General features: G+C 41.5%; 1 protein-coding gene across 3 annotated transcripts in view; it reads left to right on the forward strand.

Annotated features, from left to right (window-relative positions):
* Window positions 1-12,825, forward strand: part of FAM3D (FAM3 metabolism regulating signaling molecule D) — a 37,700-nt gene that overhangs the window by 12,090 nt on the left and 12,785 nt on the right. For all 3 annotated transcript variants that reach the window (XM_087883750.1, XM_034408785.3, XM_034408786.3), the window contains 3 exons: window positions 3,453-3,525; window positions 7,208-7,318; window positions 11,106-11,129. In XM_087883750.1, the coding sequence (XP_087739876.1) occupies window positions 3,513-3,525; window positions 7,208-7,318; window positions 11,106-11,129 (148 nt within the window). In that variant the 5' untranslated portion in view covers window positions 3,453-3,512. The remainder of the gene's footprint in view (window positions 1-3,452; window positions 3,526-7,207; window positions 7,319-11,105; window positions 11,130-12,825) is intronic.

Here is a 12,825-nt window from a genome sequence, read left to right on the forward strand (position 1 = left end):
GTCCCTTCGCGCCCACAAAAGATCTAAGTTCAGCCCACCTTGAATTCCTGTGTCTTTTATCTACCACCAGTTGCTTGGACTTATTAGTAGTTCAGATTCCTGTAGAGAGCTTTTCAATAAATCTTTATACCCATTCGAACTGCCTGGATCTCCTGATTTCCCTGGCACTTGACGGTGGTTTGCCCTGTCAGAGTTAGAGGGAGTATGGTTTTCTCCAAGGATATCATCTAAAAAAATGATCTGGGGTCTGCAATTCTGTAATTTCTTTTCCTTAACCTGAAGTAACCAGGATGAGCTCCCTTCTGTAGAGAGATAGGCAGGGGTGGGCTGTTGGGAGTTCACAGGGGTTTGGGAGAACCTCTAGCTAAAATTCTGTGCAGTTTGGAGAACCCCCAAATCCCACTCCTGGCTGGCCCCGCCCCTCCCACTCCACCCCTCCCAGGAATCCCCATGTGGCCCATTTTAGATACAAGTAAGTGCAGGGCAAGCACGGAGGCTCGGGGAGAGCGAAAAACGGGCCTACCAGAAGTTTGGGAAGGGCCTGGGGAGCCCATTTTCACCCTCCTGGAGGCTCGAGGAAAGCCTCCAGAGCCCGGGGAGGGCACAAATCCACCCCCCCCACCGTGGTGCAGGAGGCTGACTAGGCTACGCCCACCATGGCCACACCCACCCACCAACCAGGCAGAGAACTCCTTGTTAAAATTTTTGAAGCCCACCCCTGGAGATAGGTATTCTAAGAATAAAGGAGCTGAACACAAATTAATTTTAAAATCTATTTCACGTCTTAAGTGTGTCTCTCTGGAACACAGAATTTAGTCATGACATTTTTTTCCCCTCTCTCTTGGAGCATAACAATTCTAATATTCTTTAGGCAAAATTATTTTCTTCCTCAAGCAATAGGATTATGACCAAACATCTATCTTTCTAAAAACCTTTGTGGATACATCAGTTTACACATTCAAGAACTGGCCTATTATTTTTTATTTCGGGATGTAACTAGAACATTTCATGTACCTTTATGTACTTCATATATCTTTAATGCAAAGGTGAGCAAATGACAGTCTATAGTCTCATTTTTGCAGTCCTTGAAACTATCCTCAACCTCCTCCCCCCAACCCTTTCAAGCAGTGGTAGAATTCAATTTTTTTTACTACCGGTTCTGAGGGCATGGCTTGGTGGAGATGGCAGGGGAAGGATACTGCAAAATCTCCACTCCCACCGCACACCAGGGTAAGGATACTGCAAAATCTCCATTCCCTCCCCACTCCTGGGGGAAGGATATTGCAAAATCTCCATTCCCACCCCAATCTGGGGCAAGCCAGAGGTGGTATTTGCCGGTTCTCTGAACTACTCAAAATTTCCGCTACCGGTTCTCCAGAACCTGTCAGAACCTGCTGAATTTCACCCCGCTTTCAAGTCCTGAAATTTGATAAACCATTCATGTTGGTTGGTGATGTTGCAGAAATCTGTGATGTGATCAGTGAGATATTGATGGCCCCATCTTAATATCTCCTTGGATAGGAGATTCTGAGAGCTGAAATCACTGTGTAAAGACTCAAGTTAATATATCTCCTAACATAGTGATTTCCACTTCCAGATTCTCCTGTCCAGGAGTCATTAAGGGCCATCAATATATCGCTGATCACATCCTCTAGAATACAGCTCTATCTTCCAGACCATGTTTCCAGTGTTAACATGACTGCCATCAAACTAAAAGTCTAATATGTCTTTTCATGCAAATCTTGGTTTCTGGGGTCTTACAGTCCAAAGAGATCACAGTTAATTCAAGCAAAGACTGATCTAATCCAGCATCTGAATTCCATAGGTTAGTCAGATGCTAATGTGTGAATCCCAGAAGTAAGGTATGAAAGCAATCGCCCTTCCTTGTTGTATTCTCCAGCAAATGTTAAAGAGAAAGAGGCGTAAAAATGGCATAAGACAATGTTTCTCAACTTGTGGTCCGCAAATCCCTGGGGGAGGGGGCATGATGTCATCCTGGGAAGGGTCCTCAAAGGCTTGAAGAGATGTTATGATTTAAATCTTGAGCTAAGTCTTGGGGATCCATAGCCATGATCCATGGTGATCGTGGTCACAAAGGATATTTAAAGGGGATCCATAGTGAAGAAAAAGTTGAGGAAAAGAAAAAGAGAATTGGAAAAGAAAAAACCTTCAATATCCCCTTTCTACATTTTGTTTATTCATTCGTTTTAATGGCAATTAAAGCAGAGGTGTTTTGCTAGGGGATTAAAAGAATCAGGAAACTGCCAGGAGAGTACAATAAAACGTATGAAGAACTAGAAACAATAAACCAGGGGTGAAATGCTTCCAGTTCACTCCAGATCGGGCGAACCAGTAGTGATAAAAACTACCAATTCAGGTGAACCGGTAGTAAAAAAAAAAGCTGCCAGTCCAATCTTCATTACAGCTCCATAGAAAGTAATACATACTGTAGATTGGCATTGGCATCCTTCAGTCTCAAAAGACTATGGTATCGTGCTCTGGAAAGAGATCCTAAAACAGCATCTAGTGTGATTAAAAAGGCCAATTCGAGACTGTAGATTGAAGAAGGTTAAAAAAAGCTACCGGTTTGTCGGAACCGGTATTTCCGATGATCAGCTGTGCCACGCGGTTTATATTTGCTAAATCGTGTGGCACAGCTGTACCCCCCCTTGCTGTTCAACTTACCTAGTGAAGTCTCTTTTTTTACATCCAAAGCACACGTTTGGTGTGCACTGTGCATGTGCGCACGCAGCGTGCATCTGGCGCACGTCGCACATATGCGGACAGCGAACCGTTGGTGATCCACGGAAGATTTCACCACTGCAATAAACAATGCCTGCTTGCTCTTAAGCAGCATAGTGGGTTTTTTCTTTTAATCTGTATAAGATCAACATAAAATATTTTGCTGTCTGAGATGGCCCGGTGAAAACCAGGACATCCACAGTGTGTCTATCAGGCTGCACATTTACAATCAAAGCCCTTCTTATAGGCATTGCATAGGCAATATACTTTAAATGGGAGCAGTGCTTCATTTACATGGTTGTTGCTGCCATCTTGAATTTTTTTAACTGTCACCTCCCAGGATTCCAGTCATCACAAGTTTAGTAATATTCAAATCAATGTGTGTCATAGAGTGGTTAGCATGAAATCCTTGATCAGGCATGAAATTCACCAACGCAACGGTCCTTAAACCAATCTTCATTGCAGCTCCATAGAAAGTAATACATACTGTAGATTGAAGAAGGTTGAGGAATCGGTGTATTAAATAAAAATATTTTCTGTCGTTTATCAACCAGCAGTAAATGTCCATGTCATTCATGGTGAGGAATTATGGACATGTTTGAATTATTCACACATCAAAACAACTCTCTCCACATCTTACTACATATTGCTTAATTCTACAGCAGTTAATATTCTTCCAAGTAAGTTCTTTGGTCTTTTTGCTTCAACAGGTTAGCTGGTGTCCTTTCTGATAAGCTTCCGTATATCTTTCACTTCACTGGAATAAAAACATGCGAGTAGCAGGTAAGCAACAGAGTTACTTAGGCGAGATGAGCAGGATCGAAATACGATGAATGAATGCAATGCAATGCAATGCAATGCAATGCAATGCAATGAAACAGGCTCTGATAAGAAAAGAAAAAAGATTCAAAAGTTTTGTTTTTGATTCTCACAGCTGATCATTGCCATTCACTTTCCATTTTCTGGGGTATTTTAGAAGATATTTTAGGAGTTTATTTATTTATTTATTGGTTCGATTTATATGTCGCCCTTTTCTGGAGACTCAGGGCGGCTTACAGTGCGTTAAGCAATAGCCTTCATACTTTTGTATATACCTGCTTAGTAGGGCTTTCAGACCCTCCCCCCAAGCGGTGTTCTTTTTTATACAAAGTCAGCTTATTGCCCCCACAAACTGGGTCCTCATTTTACCTACCTCGAAAGGATGGAAGGCTGAGTCAACCTTGAGCCTGGTGAGATTTGAACTTGCAGTAATTGCAGGCAGCTGGTGTTACTTAACAGTGCTTTAGTCTGCTGCGCTACCAAGGCTCTTATGGACGTTAGTCCATAACGTCCCAGATGTCAGCTCCCAAATGTCAGCTCCTTAGATAAAGCAGATATTTCTGATTCTATCAGAAAAAACTTTTGCCAGCATGACAACTAACAGATGTGTCAAGCAAATCTAACATCATTATCAAAACACAAAGCAGGAATAGGGAGGGGGGAAATTAACTTGCACATAGGCATGCCTACAGTTACAATTCAGTTTTTTTTCCTTTTGAAAATAAATATCATGAAAGGGATTTCCATCAACCTAACATTGGACTGGTCATGCAAAGCTGTTTGTTTCATGCATCGCCATGGAGTCATACTCCCATCCCTGACTCCTATATTCTGTACTCTAGGAAACCTCAGACTAACATCTGGGCCAACTAAAGATGTAATGTCTATTTCTCACTGGTTGCACAAGAATAGATGCTCCTATGGACAAAAGATTGTTTTGTGGCTCAAAGGGGGATAGTTCATGTCTCCACAATGGGTAGATATAAATCCTTCTTTTAAACAAGCCACCAGAGGAACAATCTGTCCAGCAGCACCCTGCTTTTTGAATGCTCCTTTTAGTGGCTGCCCATTCATTCGAGGCACTGACTACACATGGACAGTTTCTGAGTCCTCACCCAGAGTGTGGGAACTAACTAGTCTAGCAGCTTTGTAAAGATCTAGGATATTGTCCAACTTCAAAGTTCCTTCTCTTTTAGGATCAGATAAAAGATCTCAGGAACGGAAAAACAAGGAGAGGATTTGAGTTACGGTTGTAGGGTTGGCTTAATTTTCCTCTTGTTTTCCCTACCACCATATTAATTAGATGGAGTTGTGTCAGCCTTGTGTGGGGTCTAGACAGAAAATATGACCAGAGTCTACTTTATTGTAAGGCTACATTAACAGAATCCCACAAATCTGGAAGTGGATTTCTCCTCCCCTGTTGCCTTAACAGCCTAAGAAGCTAGAAACAGTCTGCGCCACTTGCCACAATCACATTCCTACTGCAGGCTAAGCTGTCTCTTATCTGACTGGCTATAGCTCTTCCCCATTTCTCAAGATCATTTCCCCATAGCATTACAAGTGGAGAGTGAATTATTGACCCAAAGGAACTGTACTTTGTCCTCTCTAGTAGTCCATATTGAGGCCACTATTCTCTCTATCTAAGCCAGTGGCCGGCCTGCCTGCCTGGATGGGCAGATTCGTATTTTAAATCCCCTGGCTGGCAAATGAATAGAAAATGGCATTTCATGCCCTTCTTCCCAACAGACATCTGATTATTTGTTTGACTTCTAAACTGCAACATCCATGGCATTCCTTGTGGCATGCAAGGGTAATTAACACAGAAACAGAAAATATGCAACTCCCAAAGTTGATATCACCTAGCATGGGAATTTGCAAGAATGCTCACAGCTGGAATAATCAAATACATGGATTGTCTCCTTAAGTAAATGACCTGGAGAATTCAAATCTAGATTGATAGAAAATTTATTCTGTAGAAAGATTGTAAGGTTCAGGCTCTGAAACAAAATTTCGCTACAGCCTAAAATCATTGTATCTGCCTTTGTTTCTCTCTTTATGAGTTTGCTTCAGCTTGTTCAAGCATACTGTGTTAAATAGGGAATCCAGAGAATGAACTGAAGGGTTCGATTCTTGGGATCTTAATGTTTTCCCTTGATTAAAGTTTTATGAGTTATATTTCCACTTTCAGAAATCTGTGGCCACTTCTTCTCCTCCTCCTCACTATCTCTGTCTTTGTACAAGTTGGTTATGATAGTCCTTCCAAAAACAGGTATCTCATCATTGTTAATTTTCCAGGGTTTTGTGAGGAAAGTTTTCCTCACAAAATATAATTTTGTTATTTGAAAATTTGTTGTTGTTAGTTGCGAAGTCATGTCCGACCGATCGCAACCCCATGGGCAACATTCCTCTAGGCCAGTGGTTCTCAACCTTCCTAATGCTGCAACCCTTTAATACAGTTCCTCATGTTGTGGTGACCCCCAATAATAAAATTATTCCTAAAACCATTGAAAATATGTGTTTTCTGATGGTCTTAGGCAATCCCTGTGAAAGGATCATTCGACCCCCAAAGGGGTCCCGACCCACAGGTTGAGAACCACTGCTCTAGGCCTTCCTGTCCTCTACCATCCCCTGGAGTCCATTTAAGCTCACACAGACTGCTTCAGTGATTCCAGCCACCTCATTCTCTGTCGTCCCCTTCTTCTTTTGCCCTCAATCTTTCCCAGCATTAGGCTCTTCTCCAGTGAGTCTGGAGTATATATATATAACTCCAGTGAGTTATATTTGAAAATATAAAGGACTGAATTCAGCACCTGGATTTGCCCTCACCTAGCTTTGTCTTACATATTTTCTCCATTCTGACCTCCATTATTCAGAGAATCATTCATTTTCCATCTTATCATCCTTGTTTATTGGCCGATTTATGAATAGCTGCATAACAACTTGGTGGCTGGTTTTACACATCATGTATCAAGCCATAATCCATGGTTTACAATTCACAAAATCCAGACAAACCACAGTGCGACTTGGTAGAAATATGAATCTTGACAGAGGTTGAACAAGCCATAAGCCATGGATTGTTTTAACCATGGACTGTTGAATAGATTGCATGAAAATGAGATGACACATAAAAGGAGACACACCCTTCTATAGCAATAGCAATAGCATTTATAGATTTATATACCACTTTACAGTGCTTTACAGCCCTCTCTAAGCAGTTTACAAAGTCAGCATATTGCCCCCAACAATTTGGGTCCTCATTTTACCCACCTCAGAAGGATGGAAAGCTGAGTCAACCTTGAGCCTGGTGAGATTTGAACTATCAAATTGCAGGCAACAAAAGTAGCCTGCAGTACTGCAGTCTAACTACTGCGCCACCATGGCTCACCATGGGTACCTGAGATTTTGGATTCTTGCTGCCAGTGAGAATAGACAGTACTTTAGAAGGATTTCTGATATTTCTTAGCTGGAAAAGATTGATTCATCCATAGCATGCCAGTTCTAAAAAGTTACACTTTATTTGACTAACCAGAGAGATTATATTGTTGACATTTAGGCTGCAGAGCAAGGATTAGTTTTTATGAGTTTTGCAACACACCCAGCTTTCTCAATTTATCTTGTACCTGACCTTGTCTTCCTCCTGGCCTAGGTGTGCTGAGGATCGTGGTGATGGTGTTTACCTTAGCTGCAACCTGGCTTTTTGCCAGCACCTATTTGAAGAATACAAGCACACATTCAATCAGTGTGAAGACGTGGCTGAGTAAGTTATAATAAATTATACTTCTTTCATCTCTGTTCCATTCCATCTTTTTTTCCCTTCTTCATTTGCCCACTAGGCTCTTCTTCCAGCTTAGCAGATGAAATGCCATCTACTAAAAAAAAGTTTTCCATCTTTTCAATCTAAACTGTAGTCCTGGGAAATATGGTTTGTCTGCATGACATTGTTGGAAGAAAAATCCATCGGGTTCGGTTCCAAGCTGGAACTGGAAACATGGAGGCTGCTTGGAAAGATGGTTTAATGATGAAGCAGAACCACCAAGGTTTGTAGTTCTGGTGCAGCCGACAAAATGGAGTTGAGAGTGGGTGGTTTTTATTCCTTCTCTTGGGCTTTGTATTTGAGCTTCCTGCTCCTGTGCAAGAACATGTATTCTATTGACTGTTTTCAGATCCCTATGGGGTCATGTAGGGGTTATGTAGGGGTCATAGCTGGCTCCGTAGGCAGAAGAGGAAATGCAAATCTTAGGCTGAGCTCCCAAGTTTGGTTGAAGTTTGGACTGCTCTGAGATGATGCGATGACTGAAATACCCTTAGGAGATTGTGCAATGTAGTGAGCTCTGTGTCTTCTGCTAAATGGTAGTGGGTTAATACCAGTGGTGGGATTCAGCCAGTTCGCACTACTTCGGGAGAACCGGTTGTTAACTTTCTGAGCAGTTTGGCAAACTCGTCGTTGGAAGAAATCATTAGGGCAGAGAACTGGTTGTTGAATTACTTGAATCCCACCACTGGTTAATACTATTATGTCCTGAAGGATCCTGTCCTGTTCTTCTTAATCCCATCACCCTGGAGCTGAAGGTCTTTTGTTTTGTAGATAGGCTGGCCCAGTCTTTCTTAATGGGTACAAAATATCTGCTGCAGTGGGGGGGGGCTATTAAGAAAGACTGAGTTTGCTTTCTGACTTTTTTTTTTTAACATGTTTCTCGAAAAGGCCAATAAAAAGGCACAGGTGGAAGAGAAGAATTTTCCACCAGCCTCAGGACGGTCCTGATAGCCCCTTTATCTGATTTAACTTCTTTAGAGGAAGTGAGCTGCATCTCACAAAAATGTGTGACTTTTGATAAAATGTGTTGGTCAGAAAAGGACTCCTGATTTTTTTTGTCACCATAAGGTAAAACAGGTCTTCTCCTACAATTTCCCCAGGCTCATCTTCTTATAATGCAAGAGAAGGAAAAGATCAAATCTTCCTTCCATATTTAAGATGTGACTTGGATTGAACATTCCTCTAAGAAAAATTAGGAAGGATTGTCTTTTCTCTCTACTCTAAATAGAAGAAGACTTCCTTTCTGCAGAAGAAGATTATAATAATAGCTTCCACCAGAGCAGAGAAAGATTTGGTAGAGGGTGGTTGGAAATAAGGGTTAACGTGAGAACAGTTTCATTCACTGGAACATTTATCCCTGAAATTTAGAATTTTAGAATAACAGAGTTGGAAGGGACCTTGGAGGTTCCTGCTTAGGCAGGAAACCCTACACTACTTCAGACAAATGGTTATCCAACATTTTCTTTAAAACTTCCAGTGTTGGAGCATTCACAACTTCTGGAGGCAAGTTGTTCCACTGATCAATTGTTTTAACTGTCAGGAAATTTTTCCTTAGTTCTAAATTGTTTCTCTCCTTGATTAGTTTCCACCAGGGGTGAAATGCTCCTGGTTCAGACCGGATCATCTGATCAGGTAGCGATGGAGGCGGGTGGTTCGGAGAACCAGTAACAAAAATCCCTGCCCCCCACCCCATGCCCAGCTGAGCCGTGCGATCATCAGAGGCTTTTTTTCTTTTAAATGGCTCTGACGATCCAAGCTCTGGTGATCCCAGCTGAGTTGCCTGATTGTCAGAGTATTTTTTAAAAACTCTCTGCCGATCAGGCAACTCAGCTGGGATTATCAGAGCCATTTAAAAGCATTTTTTTACAACCTCTTCACAGAAGAGGTTGTAGAAAAAATAGTTTTAAAAGTAAAAAAAAATTGGCCACGCCCACCCAATCACATTACACCCTCTACCAAGCCATGCCCACAGAACCGGTAGTAACAAATTTTAGATTTCACCACTGGTTTCCACCAATTGCTTCTTGTCCTACCCTCAGGTGCTTTGGAGAATAGCTTGACTCCCTCTTTATTTGTCTTGATTATTTGTCTTGATGGGAGTATATGTGGACCCTAGGATCAGATGTTGTTTCTGGCTTCTGCTGGAGTATAGTACAGAGATCATGTTTCAGATTCATAATAGTCTTGTTCCTTCCTGTTTTCCTGCTTTATATTGTTTTGTACTGATTAAACTGCTTTGATATTTTCTTTTAATGGGAACCAGTAGAGAAAATGTTTAACAAATAAATCATCTGAATTTCCGTCTGAATTTGGCAAATATTTCCTAATGTTACCCCCCAAGAGTCTTTGGATTGTGAACAGGTAGAAATGTGAGTTAATAAATGTTCTGTATGCTCATATCATCTCAGGGCTAAAATTTATGATATAAGCTCTTTTTTACATGCAAATCCAATCCTCCACCTTCTAATCTCCATTCCCCTTAGAAGTCAAGGAGAAACATCTAATGGAGATTCCACTTGTGAATAGCAGTAGAATTTTCCTTTAATAATGAGAAGCTTCCTTTAATAACTTTCTCTAGTACATGTTGGTTCTACTTAAGATCCAAAAAGCACAAATAGAAGACTCCTTGGGAATTTTTTTACTCAACCTAAGAAGATAAAGCACAGAGAGGATTTTGAGAGTTTATGACTACACTTATGTCTTCTTCCTTGCTTTCAGACATCAGATAAGAAGACTGAAGTCCTGCATAATTCTATTCCTGGTCTCCAAAGTCAAACTAGGTTTTGTAGTAGATGAGATTTAGGTAACTTTTGCAATTCAGAAGTCATAGCTCAGTCTCTTGAACCTCTGGAAGACTGAAGAGGGCTGTGAGTGTGTGATATTATTGCAAGTGTTGAGGCAAATTTTGTGAGTTTTACAGTGGAAATGAAAGCCTTCCAGAGACCAATTAATTCCATCACTTCTCTTCAATCTCAGTAATCTTCAAGTGGTAGGAAACTGTACCATTGCATTCAGCTCTTCTGCTGAATTTCATCAACACAGCCTGAAATAACCAACCCCAGACTAGCCAAATTTCACTGCAATAGTATCTCTTTCATGTATTATATTGTATACATAAAAGAGAAGGAAGTGAAAGAAAGAAGGAAAACACTGCAAAAAAATCTTTATCTTTCAAGTACAATAAAAACTGTTCACATATGTATTCATGCCATGTTATGCAATTAAATTATTACAGCTTATCAGTTCACTCAATTATGGGAAACAAGTAGGAAATTAAAGAGATAAATTATTTAAATTTATAAATAATCCTTTAGGAGTCCTAGCGATAACATCTTATTTAAATATAGAGAGTAAATGAATTATTTTAGGCCACTAGACTTTGAGGGAAAATTGCTTCCAACCTTATTGTATCTATTTTGATGAATCATGGAAGCATGCAATATCTATTTCCATTATCTCTTTCTTTTAACAAAAAAATTAGTCTTAGGATTTTGTGAGGCAAAGCTTTTCTTTGCTTACAAAGCATGAGGGTTACCTCAGAGATATTTTTGTGCGGACAAGGAACTATACTGTAATCCATAGCATATTTTAAGTGGTCAACTTTTAAATGGATGAGACCAAAAGATTTTGGTCCCTCTTATTCCGGAGGCTCTCAAATCCAATCAGTAAGAGAGTTGATTCTAATCTGATTTAAAATATTCTGTTTTGTCTTTTCTGATGGCTTCTGCAGGGTCCCACACTAACTCAAGTACAAGTGAGTACATTTCTTTCAGTATTATTTCTTTTCTTTTTTTACCTTTGTATCAGAATGCTAGTTCTGCAGATCTGAGTTTTCTGCGGTTATAATTTTAGGACAAAGCCCCTGAGAATAAACATTGGTCATCCCCAGAATGTCCAAGGCCTACTTTCCTTCTCCTTGTTCCAGCCAACATTCTTCTCCATGCACACCTTTGTCTCCTTTCTTGTAAAGATGAGAAGACAAAGCTGCCGTGATATTTTCCCCCTCAATTAAGGGCCAGGAAAAAATGGCTTCTTTTTACTTTTTCCTTTCCTTACAAATGTATTGGTACAGAAAGGAAAGGAGCCCATATACTTGGTCCCTTAGATAAGAGGCCCAAGGTATCCTTTTTAGTGTGCCTGGTTCTTTCCCGTCTAATCCAAAGTACCAAATTCTACCCCCAACAATGGTGTTTTTAGGACCAGTTCAAGCTCAGACATAATCACTAATACTAATAGAGATCACCAAGTGATGTCTGAGACCTATTTCCTTTCTTTTGCTCATCAGGTGCATGGGCTGACTCCACATTTGGAGGGGTCATTGGCATCCTTTCTACTATCAATGATGCATGGCAGGGTTATCTGGATACCTCTGGCTGGAGGCAGTGCTCCAATTAGTATTCTCCGACTGGACCTATCAAATGGAATACATAGTAGACATCAGTAGCGGCTCTAAGACAGCCAAACTCTGCCCTTGACCCTGTCAGCTGGTATCTCAATAAAATTAAGGTCATTGATATGGTTTCCAGTAGAATGTTACTAACAAGGCTTTGACCTGACCATTCAGAAAGAAAAAAGACATCACTGGGTGGAAACAGACAAGAAAGGCCTATCACAGTGATGGCTAACCTTTTTGCTGTCGCATGCCAAAAGCAGGGGGAGCACAGGGGGTCGCGCGCATGTGTGCCCACACCCATAATTCAATGTGCCCTGCCCCCCACGCATGCACACACACACACACACCCGTGCTCCCTCCGCTTTTGGCACAGTGGCCCCCATAGGCTTGTTTTTCACCCTCCCCAGGCTCCAGAGGCTTTCTTGGAGCCTGGGGAGGGTGAAAACAGCCTTTCCCCCTCCCCCCCGGAGGCCCTCTGGAGGCCGGAAATGGCATGTTTCCCAACTTCCAGTGCGACCGGATGACCCAAAAATCAGGTGGCTGGTGCGCTCTTGCACGCTGAAGCTAAGATAGGGCAATGCTCATGGGCCCACAGATATGGCTCCGTGTGCCACCTGTGGCACGCATGCCATAGGTTCGCCATCACGGGCCTATCACAAAGCAAAATGGAAATTCAACAGAAAGCCTAAGATGGCCAATATCATTCTTGGTCCCATGCACCCATAAAATGATTGGAAATATTTGGGGAAAATGTACAGGCTGGTCCTTGACACATGACCACAGCAGGGAGCAGAATTTCCATTGTGCAAGGCACAATTTTATGACCTCTTTTGCCAAGGTTTTTAAGCAAACCACTCTAGCTGGTAAGTGAATCGTGTGATTGTTAAGGGAATCTGGCTGCCCCCCGTTGACTCTGCTTGGTAGAAGCCAGCTGGGAAGGTCATGAATGGGGATCATATGACACACCCCCAGGACACTGCAACCATTGTAAATACAAGCACCCAAATTTTGATCACGTGACTTGTGGGGAATTCTGTGACAGTCATAAGTATAAGGA

This window comes from Pantherophis guttatus, chromosome 2 (genome assembly GCF_059756535.1).
Source record: "Pantherophis guttatus breed Tessera chromosome 2, ASM5975653v1, whole genome shotgun sequence".
In the NCBI taxonomy this organism is placed as follows: domain Eukaryota; kingdom Metazoa; phylum Chordata; class Lepidosauria; order Squamata; family Colubridae; genus Pantherophis; species Pantherophis guttatus.